The sequence below is a fragment of the Bemisia tabaci genome, chromosome 6 (assembly GCF_918797505.1).
Source record: "Bemisia tabaci chromosome 6, PGI_BMITA_v3".
NCBI lineage: Eukaryota > Metazoa > Arthropoda > Insecta > Hemiptera > Aleyrodidae > Bemisia > Bemisia tabaci.
The window spans coordinates 18,218,304-18,233,582 of NC_092798.1; the positions used below are offsets into that span (position 1 = coordinate 18,218,304).

General features: G+C 39.7%; 2 protein-coding genes across 2 annotated transcripts in view; one reads left to right on the forward strand and one right to left on the reverse strand.

Moving 5' to 3' along the window:
* Positions 1-15,279, reverse strand: part of LOC109042688 (transmembrane protein 208) — a 231,810-nt gene that overhangs the window by 7,138 nt on the left and 209,393 nt on the right. The gene's annotated exons all lie outside the window — the stretch shown is intronic.
* On the forward strand, positions 7,916-14,750 carry LOC109043235 (uncharacterized). The gene is made up of 2 exons (XM_019060378.2): positions 7,916-8,223; positions 13,540-14,750. Exons 1-2 carry the CDS (start codon positions 8,136-8,138, stop codon positions 14,625-14,627), a joined length of 1,176 nt encoding a protein of 391 aa, XP_018915923.2. The 5' UTR covers positions 7,916-8,135; the 3' UTR covers positions 14,628-14,750.

Genomic DNA, 15,279 nt, shown 5'->3' on the forward strand with positions numbered 1-15,279 from the left:
CGTGTTTCATCTCAGTGGCGCGGGAAACACGTGAAGGGTCCAGCGGTTTTGTATAAATATCTACGAAATTATGTTTTTTCATCTCAACATAGCGCCAGACACTTGTAGCAGTTTTGTAAAAAAGTGAGAAATCATTACACGATTTTTACGTAAACATCGAGGCAAATACCCGACTTTTTCGGCGATTTTGAAAATTCATAAAAATAAAACGACCTCCGCCTCAATATTGCGGAAAATACCCCTGGTAAAAATTGGCAGTAGAATATGTGTTCCAAAATACCATACACCTACAGCCGGCTGTAAGATTTCCAATAGCTTCTATAGCCGGCAACACAATTTCTTATAGTCTTTTATAGCCGATGGCCATTAAGCAACAGCCTGGCGATAAAGTGTATGCTAAACGTTACTAATTACGGATGCTAGGACCTAATGAGTTTTTGGACTACCGCTCTCTTTTTGGGCCGCAGTATCTTGATTTAATTTGCGAGGAAAGCTCCGTTCTTTTGAAGGATGCCTGACATTCCTAATAGGTTGGCGCGCCTTCAATTTCGTATGATACTGTGCAATACCTCTGGGGTGAAATAGTTGCTTCAAGCGCCGCGGGCGGGCAGCCAGCGCTGAACGCGCATTGGCGCCTGCAAACCTAACAGGGATACTTCACGCATTGCGCAATGCGTGAAGTATCCCTGTTAGGTTTGTAGGCGCCGGTGCGCCGCCGCTCCGCCGCCGCTCCGCTTTGTGTTAGGCTCTAATATTTAATCTCGCAGAGTCAGCGTTTTCCGACTCATGACTTTGAAATGTTTGCACACTCTGTATGGATTATTCTCATTTTAATTGATGAAAAAAAATATGTAGTAAAGGAAAATATAATGTGCGTTTTGTAAATATTAAGGTGATTCCGTACAAACTTAAGGATTTACAAAGCACAAGAATTTCTACTCAATTTCTTATAGCCTTTTATAGCCGATGGCGAAAAAGCAACAGCCAGGCGATAAAGTGTAAAGCCCGACGATAGGAACTATAGCCCGGCTGTATAATTTTTTATCGCTTCGTGTAGCCCGGCCGTATGATTGTTTCCACTTTCTACAGCCAGCTACATGATTTTCTATCGCCCTCTTCAGTCGGCTATAAGAACTCCTATGGTATTTTGAAACGCAGCTCTTATCGCCAATTTTTACCAGGGACGCGATTTGGATATTGATGCGAGCATAGTATTAATAGACTTCGGTATTTAGAGGCAGGCAAATGCTAAGATTTTCCTTCATTTTCGCATGATACCGTAGACCTACTCCGGAGTTCGAATAGTTGCGCGTTTGGTTTCCGCTTACGTACACCTACATTCTGAACGTCAGTTTGAGTCAAGCAAAGGGATTTTCCTTCAATTTCACGTGATACCTTACCACATACCTATTCCTCGGCCCGAATTGCTGCGCGCTTGGTGTCCGCTTTGAGGCTTTGACCCGTGCTGATACATAAGGGTGGTTTCACGATAGCTAGAATAGTTTTGTCGCCGTAACAGACAATACACACTCTCCGGTCATATTTTTAGTAGAAATGATAATCACTCGAATTTTTTCGCATCAATCTTCAGAGGGTTACGTATTATAACGCTTTCTAATGATTTATTGCTCTACTTCTCAATTACCCAATATTGTGTAAAGTCCGAAAATGTGCTGTCTGCTCGGTCATGTATAAATTAAGATTGAAAAGTAGAGCGATAAATCTTTGGAAAGCGTTAAAACTTGTAAATCTCTGTAGATAAATGCAAAAAAATTCTTTTTAAAAATTATCACCACTACTAAAAATATGACCGAAAAATGTGTTGTCTGTTACGGCGAAAAGACTATTCCAGTTATCGTGAAATCACCCATAAAACCTTTTTATGATAATTGTTGAGAACATTAAAAAATTCGTGATTTTTCCAGTAATGTATAGTAACATAAGAAATACATACCGTGATTTTCATCTTTGTAGCGCTAAAAATACGCGGTTTTCCTGCAGTTTTGTAAAAAAAAAAAAAGAAAAAAGAAAAAAACATAAGTAATTACGCGTTATCATTTCAGTAGCGCGAGAGATACGTGTTTCCAGCGGTTTTGTAAAAAATTGAAAAATTACTGTGTGATTTTCACGTCAATGTAGCGCGGCAAATAGGCACGTGATTTTTCCCAGCTGCTCTGTTTAATTATAAAAAAAATCACGCGTCCATATTCTGATTTTTCCACATTCATAACCTGAAAATACGCGAATTTGATAACGATGCAAGAATATTACCTAAATTCATCAGCGTCAGTAAAAGACAGGATAAAAGCTAAGATTTTCCTTCATTATCGCGTGATACCACATACCTACTCCGGAGTTTGAATAGTTGCGCGCTTGGTGTCCGCTTTGACCTGTGTTTTTTTCTCACTTGGTAGTATTTAACCGACAAGCGTGTCGGAGTTAAAGTTCTATCTTTGGAGGTTTTTAGCTTAGCGAACTTTCAGCGAATTAGCCGAAAACGGGTGAAGATGAAGCGTTGAGCTTCGAAACTTGTGCTGGTCAAAGCGTCAAGTGCAGGGGCGGGCTGGCAGTCAAAAAGTTAGGAGGCGACCTACATTTGGGGGCCCCTCCCCTGGAAAATTTTGAACATTTCACACTTTTTAAACGCGATTTTAAGCATTTTTGGAGTCCAATTCGAGAGTAATTGAATTTCAAAATAACCCACTCTCAGGTTTCTTCGGGGGCCCCTTCATCACGTCTGGGGCCCCAGGAGCCCACTACATTTCCCTGCAGGTATGTTATGTATGATAAGCTTCAGACGACCTATTATGTCTGATAGAGACACATTTTCAAAAAATTTGGAGTTTTGTAGTGACTGAAAAGGGTTGGAAAATTACGACATTACGGGGGAAAAACGATTACTCGAAAAACAAATCGCTGCGGGGGCTCTGCAGGGGCCCCCGGGGCGTGTTGTTAGGAGGCGATCGCCTCCCCACCCCCATGGCCAGTCCGCCCCGGGTCAAGTGCAAGTGAATGTGAAAATGTTTCATAACATAGCTCACAAAAAGGAAGTAAAATGCCAATATCCTGAACTACACATTTTTTCTTTCGGGGATTTTTTCTGCATCGTACATCAAACTATTATACTCTAAATAAAACAACTAGGAGACATTATGGAAATTTCTTCATGGAGAAGTATCGATAAAGGCCGTTTTTTGGCCCACCCTCCGACTGAATTTCTTCAATTCTACGAGTTTTTGCTCATTGAGAGTCTATGGAATGCATCACGATTTGATTATTTTCGGTCTCTTTCTGGCCTAAACATGAGTTTGCAGGCCGATTAGGTAAGGCAAAAAATGCGGGGTTTTCGGTCGAATGGCAAAAATCCGCCTCTATTGCCATCGGCCTTCAGACCCATATTAAGGCCAGTAGTAAAACCAAAAAGAAACCGAAAATGATCAAATCGTGATGCATTCCATAGACCCTCAATGAGCAAAAACTCGTAGAGTTGAAGAAATTCAGCCAGGGTGAGCCCAAAAACTGCCTTTATCGACTCCTCCTTCGCAGCACATCCACGGTCATGAAACGCCCCCAGTTATTTACCCCGTCCACCACTGTCATGATAAATGTTCACAAAGGCGGGAATTTCAACACTGTTCATGAGATTTGGATTAGCTGGCCGTGGCAGTTTAATCGATTCCAACCAACGGTTCTGAAGCGGTTATGAAAAACTTGCAAAGATTCTATAAATAACCAGTTCGAGGAATCCGATACTTCCCAAGATTTAACACGAAATCTTGACGCGTGCGATCTTGGAATCATCAGAATCCTCATACCCAGTGGCACGCGCTCCACTGATCGATTGAATCCATGACTCACGAGTTAGTCTCGATTCTCAGTGTCTGTCGTGAGTGCGCATTCACGTATCGTTCATTGACCAACATCCACAGAGCGGGAATCGTTGCTCTTGACGACGGAAAATATCCGGTATTTATGGATCATTGCTCGCTTGCCTCCGAGGAACTTTTGAATATCGTCTCTCACTAGGCAACTTGGTTTAAAGAGGAACTGATGAACAAAGATCGGTTGCATCTGTGACAAAACATTCTTATGTAAAATCCAGGCATTTATAGCTGCACCGACTACACCGAGGTACATGCCTTGCATTCGAAGCAGAGTGCAAGTTGCAATGTTGCCAACGCAAACTCTATAGGATAACCGTTCGACAAATACTTGAGTACATCACTTGGATTACATTTTGCAATAAGGAACCACTATTTCTGGCCCATTTTAGAAACAACATACATGCCATTGGTTTTCCTATGCAGATATGTGCTTTTATGAAAGAGCCAGAGATAGTGGTTCCTTATTGCAAAATGCAATCCACTTAGGCAACCGACAAAATTATGGTAGCCAAGACTTAGGCAAAGGAACCGACCCACATTAAGTTGAAACTGAGAAAAAGAGGTTTGAAGTTTTATTCCTGCGTAAGGCTCAGTGTAGAAAATAAAATTTAACCCCCGTTTTTCACAAACTAATTTCTGTTTTTCGACTTTCAGTTTTTGGCAGGAGAAAATATACGGCTATTGGAACTCAAAAAAATTCTTAACTCAATTATTTCGGAAACATGGGTTGGTTCCTTTCTGATAATCTTGGTCTAGGTAATTAAGAATGACTGGGTTTCTCTGTGAGTGAAATAACCCCTTGCGTCCGCTAGGGAATTAAAATACTCATAATAACATGAAATTAATAAGAATCAAAACTTTGTTTTCTGTTTGAAATAAGAAATAATGGTTGATTATCATCTCAAATTGTAACATGTTATCCTTCTTAATCCTATACATCTTAAAAGGTTGGTAAATTAGGAAAATATGTAACGCAATTTGGATGTCCATACGTATCTCATTTTTCCCGGAATATGTAGAATTTTTTTTATTTTAAACCTCTGGAGAATATTCCTGAGGCGAATGAAAATAAGTCGGAAAATCGTGCAATATTATGATGATCTATCGTCCTCCAAGAAAATAAAATATGAATGATTACCCGCACAACATCGCAGAGATACATGACCCTGTAAATTCATCGACGATCCATCCCTTGTATGCACAACCAAGGTACCAGTGGCGTGGCGTGTTTTGCGATATATCGATTGATGTACCTTTTAAACATGTGGAAAAGGATCGATTATCAGGGTGTTCGCAACGAACACCTTAATAATCGATTCTTTATCATAGCTTCGAATGGGGAAATATCGATATATATCTCGAAGCACGCCACGAACATGAACACTCCGCCCTTTGTTTCTTCTGTCAACTTTCACTTGGAAAATTATACACACTACGGAGATTTCAGAATAAAACCCTTAAAGTAGATACAAGTATTTTTCGTTAACATTAGTAACATGCAAAAAATACATTATGATTCATTTCATCAGCGTCATGTGAACACGTTAATATCTTGCTCAAGGGTCGATTCCTACCCTTCCCGTTGTGTGAATAGCTTTCTACGTAGAATTTTAAAGATCATTTGAACTACATTTCGCAATGAGTAAACAACAATTGCCGGCTCATCTCAGAAACAACGCATGTGACATTCCTTTCCATATGCGAATAAGTGCTTCAATGGATGAGTCAGTGATAATCGTAAAGAGTAGTCGAGTTGATAAAATGAGATGCTTAAATTCATACCTAATGTAGTGGCCCATTCTTCAGTAGAAAAAGAGGATTGGCGGGTGACTTGAACGCAGACTAAGAAAAACAGATCGGCTGCTCAAAAACCCGATCCCTTGCGACTGTGACCAAGTGCATGGTTCCGATACTTGTAATAAGTGCCGTGTGCATAGAACCTCCGTTCTCAACACATTTATAATTAACTTTTAAAAAAAAATGCGTCTTTTAAGGGAATGTTTCAATATAAACTCAAAAGTACGCTCCGAGGAAAATATCGAAAATATCCACTAGAGACGACATTTTTTTTTAATTAATTCAAAATAGTCCTCGGTTAAATATTTTTTAACTCACATGACGCACTACAGCGTAATGAGGTTGACCATAATTTTTTATAAATATTTCTATAATCAAGCAATTATCAACTGGTTGATTGGCTATTGAATCGTGATTGAAAGCGCTGAAAGTAAACCCAACTTAGCCGATGAGCATTGGTGGAAAGGGGACAAGGAGCCTAACTTGTCTTTGTTCATTTGCATGGGATAAACACTCTGGGACGAAAAAATTGTCTATTTCAATAAAACAAAATTGTCGTGAAATATGTCCCGCAGGAATAAATCAGTTGCTCTAGTTGTTTCGAAGAGAAATGCTCATTTATCAATTTATACTCAATTACAGTTTATTCAAGAGGAATTTTTTTGTTGAATAGACTGCAGATCTTTTGTTAGAGGTATTCAATGGGAATGAGTTCCTTTCGATTCAAGTATTTTATATTAGTGTGAAATGTTTTGACGATAATAGTGTAAAAATGTAAACGTGTTTTCCTGATTCCAACATTACCTACTGAGCAATGGATCAGTCGCTCTTGTAATTTGATTCTTGAGACTTACAGATAAGAAAAAAGGGGGAAAAATCTTGGCGACTTTCAAAACAACGAAAAATTTTGAACAAGTCATTTGTCCGCCTTTGATTCATCGATCAAATTACAGCAGAATCTCAATCTTCCTTGATATTTTTGCCCAGAAGGGCGCAGAATATTCGAATTTACATAAACGCAGCTTGAAAAAGAGAACCATGTTTTTGAGAAGGCCATGCTCTCGACCACGTCCATGTAACTTGTATGCTAGAGAGGTAAAAAATTTTCCAAAGAAATAATGAATTTTAGTTTTTTTGGATGAATCCCGAAAAATAAAAGCTAGGAGAGGTATTTCCAATATTTTATGTTAAAAAAGGAGATGGGCCTTTGTTAGCGGAACGCTGACTTCCCAAAATGTAGATGTTTGACAGCGAGTAATTGAGGGGCTTGGAGGATAAGGGCAGCATAAGTCCAGTTTTTGAAAAACTCAAAATATCAATGATTTCGAGTAAAACTAGTCTTATAATGCATATTCTGCGAAAAATTCGCTCCCAAATTCCAATTTTTCAGCATCATAAAGTCAGTTTGAACTTCCTGTACGCCGTAAGGATCCACGTAATTTTAAATCTTCAAGCACGTATTTCTCGAAATGTCAAAAACTGCTCTTATGCGCCCACCAAGCCCCTCAGTTCGTCGCCTACCTGACATAAGGACGTAACTACACTCTGAAATGAACCTTGCCCTCTATACAATTCAATGCTTTTCCGGGCTCATCTCAATATGTAGTTACGCCCTTATGTCAGCCAAGCAACGAATTGAGACTTAATAGAGTAATCAAAGCTGGTATTTTTTTAGGGTGGGTTGTAAACAGTGTTCGAAACTCACAGGCGCCAACACGCCAAATGCGCCTGAAAAATGAAGGCTCTGCGCCAACGTGGCCCCTAAAAATTTCCCACTAAAAATCTGGATTTTCACAGGAAGTCACATAAAGAAAGAAAAAAAAATCTATTTCAATTGAAAAAACTCAGAATTCTCAGCACTACAAGTGAAAGCTTGCTTTTTCTATTCTTCACGATTTCATTCGTAGTGCTTTTGTCTTCCCCAAGTTACATGCTACTTACTAATTCTGTTACGAAAACATTTGCATCTAACTTTTCACTAAATGCGCCGTAATATTATAGGCAAAAAGTAAATTTGGCCCTAAAAAATCTTCAGTGGCGCTTAAAAATCGGGCTTGATGCGCCACATGGCTCCTAAAACTCAAAGGTGAGTTTCAAACACTGGTTGTAAAACCCAAAAAAAGTACAGGTCGATTGATTGTATTGATAGAAGAATGTTTGATACTGTCGTAGATTCACTTTCAACTACAGTTAAACACGAGTTGAAACCGGTGGAAATAGTGAAACCTTACCGAGTGTGGCAACATCGAAGAGTCAAGATCTGGATCCGTCCTTTTCGCGCGAGCCATGCGCTTGACCGTGGCCATTATGGATGACTAAAGCTATTTGTATTTCCCAATTTTGATTGCGATCATTTTCCCTGTCACCGAGTACGCACTGCAAGTAATTGAAGTATTATATGTCGACTGCCATCAGTTCCTCATCTCAGTCGCGAACGAAACATCGCATCGAAAAATGTTTATTCCCGGGGGGAATACATTTATCGGTCTGTTGAGTGTGTGTGTCGCTGTGGGCGCTGCTTCCAATTATGTGCACGAAAAAGGTACGTCTCTGAATTTAATCCGGTGATACGAAATCCTAAAAGTCTCTAAAGTGTTACGGCCCAAGGGCCCGTGAGATGTTTTCTCCACGAAAATTAACAAAATTTTAAGTTGCTTTCTTTGGGAAACGTTTTTCTCGTGAGATTCTTGTTATCAAAGCCTCAATAACATGTTCGGACTCTTCGGAACTGAAGCTAACAAAAAAACTTATCCCAGAGGTTTTAATCGGGGTCAACTCTATAAATTTAGGGCGATAGAGGGCTATAAGTTGGTTTGAAATCGGAAAATTTGTCTTTAAACTTCAATACACAAATTCTTCGAGAGGGAGGGAAGGAGCTGATCGTTTCAAATTTGATTCCGTCACTAAATTCCCACTTTTTCCCGACCGGTCCTTTACATTCGATTGACTACGCACAGAGGAACCACTCTATTTTTCGTCTCTCAGGGACACAATTTTTAAATTACCAATTTTAAGAATTCGCCTGACCCCAAGAAAAGAGTAAAAAGAGGAAACAAATTAAAATATCCTGTTAAAAGTTGCAGCACAGACCTTTAGTATGTAATCAAAATAAATTTTAATTTTATCTTATAAGTAATTTTAACTTAATTTCGTTTTCAGAATGTAGCCTTTGAGACCGTCTATAAATTACGTTACCCATTTTCCCTAACTTTTTGACCCCTCCCTCCCCCTTTGTCACCTACACATTACTCATTTCCAGACCCACTCCCCTAAAAAATTTAATAATTTAAAGCGTACCCTCCCTTTTTGTGTAGGTCTGGGGTTTGATTCAAAAATTACGCTGAGCAAATGGGAAAAGTCAAAAATCATCCCCTTATATCACCATGCATTTTGAAAGTTTCACTGTTTTCCACAGGAAGCATACAATATGGTAGTAAATCATGTTAACTCATAATTATTATAAAGTTGTAGTGGATTATATTTAAATACAATTACTTAATTAATTAAATAAAATATTCCATGAGAAAGGATTTAGAAGTAAATAAGAATTTACTATTCAATTAAATATAAAATAAAGTAGTGTACAAACCGCCTGTCATTCTTCAACAAGTTAAGATAAGTCATAATCGTAACAAAGTAAAATTATGTTTCTTTTTCCTCCTTCATCGGGTTGTATCAGCATAGTACTCACTTTTCCTTTTTCGCCCGATGTGAAATTTCGGTTGTCAACCTAAAACTTAAAACACGATGACCAATCGACTCCATCATCAGGTGATGGCTGATAAAGCTGAAAGGGCCACCGTATGTTTTAAGTTTTAGGTTGACAACCGAAATTTCACATCGGGCGAAAAAGAAAAAGTGAGGACTATAAAGTAAAATTACTTTTTAGTACATTCCTAACCGATCGTTTAAGTCTCTGAAGTAAAGGTTTCTTCACTGACCCAAAGCCGAACCGTTGCGCTTAATCATTTGTTCTTTTCTCATAAAATATGCAAGTAAGGGACTATTCTACTTTTCTAACCGATCGTTTAAGTCACCGAAATAGAGGCTATTTTTTTCTTCAGACATGCTACGCTTTTGAGTTCTCGTGATTATACTGTGTCAGGATTTTGACCGTTTGTCACTTACATGTCACTTATCTCTTTACTTTTCCTTAAAAGCGAGTAACGTAATTAATGGACCGCCCCTTTCCACTGACGATGAATAAGATTTGATCGAACAATTATAAATTGATTGCAAGAGAGGATTTTTTTTATGAAACATCAGTTAAACTAGGAGCTTTAATTGGAAATTTGATGTCAATCAGCTCAAACTTTTCAGATAAATTATCATGATACGAGTATCCCATAAAATAATTACAATCTGATTTAACGCTACATTTAGATCCTTCTGGAATGCGTTTGAAAGAATGAAGCTTGCAATTTTGAGCTCGAATAGAACTATGCCGGAACTAACCGTACTGAACCCTGCCAATACACGCAACCATGCGAGAGCTCGAGTCCTTTCTAAAAAATTCCATGAAATTTTCGAATATATAGAGTGTCCCGGACCACCCGCACCAGGCTTCTTTCTCGGTTATTTTGAGGCGAGCGAAGTCGAGGACAGACAGGGGCCGACCTCAAGGAATCCAAATCCACCACCCTGTTAGGCCTCTCGGACTCCTTTTGGAGCTAAAAGGAAAGTCCTGTCTTTGAAAATCGGGATTCCTGTCAAAATGCGGTAACTGCTTCAAAGCGAACATCCGCTTCCTTCCCCAGTAATCTCTATAGGAGCACCGTTCGATAAATACTTGAGTTCATCATTTAGGCAACCGACAAAATTATAGTGACCAAGACTCAGGCAAAGGAACCAACCCACATTAAGTTGAAACTGAGAAAAAGAGGTTTGAAGTTTTATTCCTGCATAAGGCTCAATGTAGAAAATAAAATTTAACCCCAATTTTCACAAACTAATTCTGTTTTTACGACTTTTAGTTTTGGCAGGAGAAAATATACGGCTATTGGAACTCAAAAAAATTCTTAACTTATTTTTTCGGAAACATGGGTTGGTTCCTTCCAGTAATCTGCTACCTCTCCCAATAAGCGCTGCTACCTTTCCACTTTATTGTAAAAATATTAATTTCTGCTTTAAAAAATTTTGAAAAAAAAAAAAAAAATCCGCACAATGCTCTTCACGGGCGTACTGTGTGCTTCCGTCCGGGAGCAAGGATGGCAAAATTTTTTCGGGTCCTGCCAGGAGTCGAACCTGGATCTTAATCATAGTAAGATTATACGTTATCCGTTGCGCCACAGGACCTCCACGAAAAACATCCCTTCTGCTACAGTTTATAACGCGACCCGCGGTTCACTGACTCCATGCCGCCTGGAAGCTCTTCATCCCCCTTCCCCTTTCCCCGCCCCTCGACATTCTCGACTTCAGAGACCCTCTATGCACCCTGCTTTACTGCGGAAGGAGGGGGGGGGGGGTTAAATACTATGGTCCCGCGAATGGCAACACAGCAACCCCTGATAACGGGATTCGGCACCCCTCGCGATCGGTGCTTTATTGCCTCGCGCCTACCCGCATCGGAAATCGCCGATCGCCCTCGAAATTTCAACCGGGGAATAGACGGCAAGAGGGCGATTTTTCATTTTTATTTTTCAAAGAATGCATTTACAACTTGCGTATTTGGATTCGTGGCGAAATTAAGAGCAAAATGATGATCAAGTTAATGGGAATACATTTTTCTACAGTATATGGGAACAACACCACTACTGCTACATTTACAACTTGCTAAGTGCCGTCGCCGTTATGTATCAACATATCATGAAGAAATTTAGTTCATCCTAATCTGCCTTTTTAGCAATATGAAATGTTAAAAAAGTTGGGATCGAACCGGATATGAAAAATTTCTTTCTTTCGACTTAATCAGCCATCATCAGGTGATGGCTGATGAAGCTTAAATGGCCACCGTGTTTTAAGTTTTAGGTTGACAACCGAAATTTCACATCGGGCGAAAAAGAAAAAGTGAGGACTATAAAGTAAAATTACTTTTTTAGTACATTCCTAACCGATCGTTTAAGTCTCTGAAGTAAAGGTTTCTTCACTGACCCAGAGCCGAATCGTTGCGCACAATCATTGTTCTCTTCTCATAAAATATGCAAGTAAGGGACTATTCTAGTTTTCTAACCGATCGTTTAAGTCACTGAAGTAGAGGCTATTTTTTTTCTTCAGACATGCTACGCTTTTGCTTAATAGCAATACATTTTCCTACAGTATATGGGAACAACACCACTACTGCTACATTTACAACTTGCTAAGTGCCGTCGCCGTTATGTATAAACACATCATGAAGTTAGTTCCAATCTGCCTTTTTATCAATATGAAATATTGAAAAAGTTGAAATCGAACCGGATATGAAAAATTTCATCAACATTTTTTGGAGCTCAAGCAGAGGGGGGGGGGGGGGGGGGGAGATTACGGATTGAGATTTATTGATGTCGCGCGATCTGTTATTTAATTGAGACCTGCGTCGACTGAGAAGAATTTGCGCTGGTGTCAGCATGTGCTGGGAAAATCTTAGATCCAGACATTATCGTATCCCGCCTTTTTCCTCCTTCCATTTATCCCTTCCTAATTTTTTTCTCTTTCCTACCTCCTTTAAGGCCCCAGGAGGATCTGGGGATCTCTGAAAAGAGGGTTCTATCCGTGAAAATCGAGGTTCCCGTCAAGTTTTGGAATTATTTCTGGATTCAAAAAGTACTAAAAATTTCGAACTAAGTCTTTACAAAAAGTCCAAAATTGGTTCATCCCTTTCCAAAATATTGACCTCTGAAGCTGGAGGACAGAGCCTCCCTCGATAAAATGCCAGATCATAAAAGCGACACGTGCAGGCTCAGTAAAAAAACGTTTTCCTACAAGTAATCGACCCTGCAGATCCGAATTCGACGGTCCCGAGGCACCGCGGGACTGCAATGATGTGGTGAAAGGGGGGCTTTTAACTTATAAATTTCACAAGTTCAGGGCTTTTCCAGTGCCCTATCTATGAGGTCCTAGGGGACTTTGGTACCGTCGGATTTATCAGGATCGACCTAGGAGAAAATCTTTCTCCACATCACTTACTTTTTGATCTGGCATTTCGATCTCGTTTCGATTTTCCGTGCGATCACATAATATGGATTGAAATGTATTAAATATTGGGGGTGGGGGGTACACCCCCTGGCCGTTACGCGGCTCGCGCCTGGAGGATGCTTCGCACCCTCTAAGGTCCGCTCAAGGGTCCTCGCGAGTTAATTTTCCAAAATATGAAAATAGCGGGCTCATCAAAGGACTATCGCCTGTCGGTAGTCGTAATAATCATGAAAATCGGCTAAGTAGAACGATAGCGAACGAATTGTGACAATAAACGAAAATTTAGGTGGTCAGAAAGTTTATAGTAATGATTATGTATATTTATCAATTTATATCTGATGTACTAACAAAAATTATTTTTGAAAAGCAGCCCTGAATTTCTTGGTTGTGTACCTTAAAAATTGTTGACTTCTTTTGCGGTCAAATAAGGGTAGTTTTTGAAAGCCTCCTTTTCTTAAATGTTTTTAACTTAAGCTATTGATACGCGTAGATGGTATACTTTAATCAAAACGAGTCTCCAATCGTTAAAATAAACACCTCGTTTGGCTAAAAGACAAGCATGCCATTTATTTACGGATAGAATTGGAGCTGAAAACTAATTAAATTTAGACTTAAAGTTGATTCTAAACTGACGTGTGTGTATAGGGGTTTTGGACGGGTACATCTGACTAATAAAAATGTATATAAATGTATAAAATTAACTAAAAATTGTATAGTATCTAATAGCAGTCGATATGTTATGTTCTAGGAGCTGCTCGACCACTTCTACTGGGTAGAAATGGCTGGAGACCCATAAAACGAGAAAACAACCACGAACACACGCTCAAACTAAATGAACACGAAGAAGATTTCACACTTGCAGGATGGTCGGAGCAATCATCGGCCTCACAACTCGCAGGTCAATCAAAACCGAAAAGATCTGCACACAGAAGAAGGAAACACCCTCATCACGCTGGACATAATGACTTCTCATTAAATCTAGCGGCGTCTAAAGATAACATTCAAGAGGATTATGATTACAACATCGAGGAAGAAGTCCAGGATATACCGACAGGTGACGATCGATTCGATTCCTTCCACAGCCATGATAACGATAATGTCCATGGATCCTCAGTACCGGAGGGAGACGCAGGTCATGACGTAACCGAGGAATCTGATCCAAAACCAAGTAATGGGTTCAGATCAGACAAAGCTGGTTCCTTCGGTGCCAGTTTGGTTCCCCATCGCTCAGGGCCTAATGTGATTCAACCTCCAATAATATATTTCGAGGAGCCGAAGCCTGGACCGGAACAAAATGCAGGGACACCTTTATCACAAGATACAAATGGAACACTTGTTCCAGTTGATCCAACTATTTCTTTACCGACCAGTCCTAGTGATGACATTAAACCAGAGGGCCCGAAAACAGCCACCGAAGAAAACACGTTTGATTTGGCTGCGCAAAGCACGGTTCAAACTCCTGTTGCTGCGAGTACTAATCGACCCGATATTGAACAAAAAACGGTTACGTCTCAACCCTCATCAAGTGCAAATGGACAGTTCACAGTTCCATACTTCAATTCTCAAGCAACACTCGGACATACGGATCTTGTATCGAGTATTCCCGATAAGTTGACAACGCCCGGTGGTTTGACGGAACCTGTACCAGCCTTTACGAGTGTGTCCGCGGATGATGTAGTGAATATCACACCGGCAACGTCTTACACAACTCGTGGTGATACGGGTACAACATTTGTGCAGTCAGAATCCTCAACAACTGCACGTTCCACGGATGAGGATTTACACCAAAAAACCGAAAATCCATTTTATAGTAGTACTGCGAGGAGTTTTCGATGATAAAGATTTGTCTCAACAGACTGAAAAAGTTTCGAATTTTCCAGTTACAACACCTGCGTTGGAAAGAGATTTAGGTCAACAAACGGAGAAAATTTCCACAATTCCAGTGACTACAGAAAATTACAAGACGACATATGCTCATGAGGCAGCAGATGTTGGGCAACAAACTGAAAAGATCTCAATAGTGCCAATTACAACACCTGCATTGGAAGAAGATTTAGGTCAACAAACCGAAAAAATATCTGTCATTCCAGTTACAACAGAAGGTATCTTCACGACAATCGCTCATGAAGAAGATGTTGGGCAGCAAACTGAAAAAATTTCGATAGTACCAGTTACAACAGAAAAGTTTATTACAACTCCTGCGTTGGAGAGAGATTTAGGTCAACAAACCGAGAAAATCTCTATTATTCCAGTTACTACAGAAAATTACATGACGACATTTGCTCATGAGACGGCAGATGCTGGGCAACAAACTGAAAAGATCTCAATAGTACCAATTACAACACCTGCATTGGAGGAAGATTTAGGTCAACAAACCGAAAAAATATCTGTCATTCCAGTTACAACAGAAAGGCTCTTCACGACAATCGCTCATGAAGCAGATGTTGGGCAGCAAACTGAAAAAATTTCAGTAGTACCAGTTACAACT

Excerpts from the sequence above, each read along its gene's own strand:
- LOC109043235 (XM_019060378.2), top strand. The coding sequence starts at position 8,136 with ATGTTTATTCCCGGGGGGAATACATTTATCGGTCTGTTGAGTGTGTGT. Across the intron at positions 8,224-13,539 it reads CAATTATGTGCACGAAAAAG|GAGCTGCTCGACCACTTCTA; the intron begins GTACGTCTCTGA and ends GTTATGTTCTAG.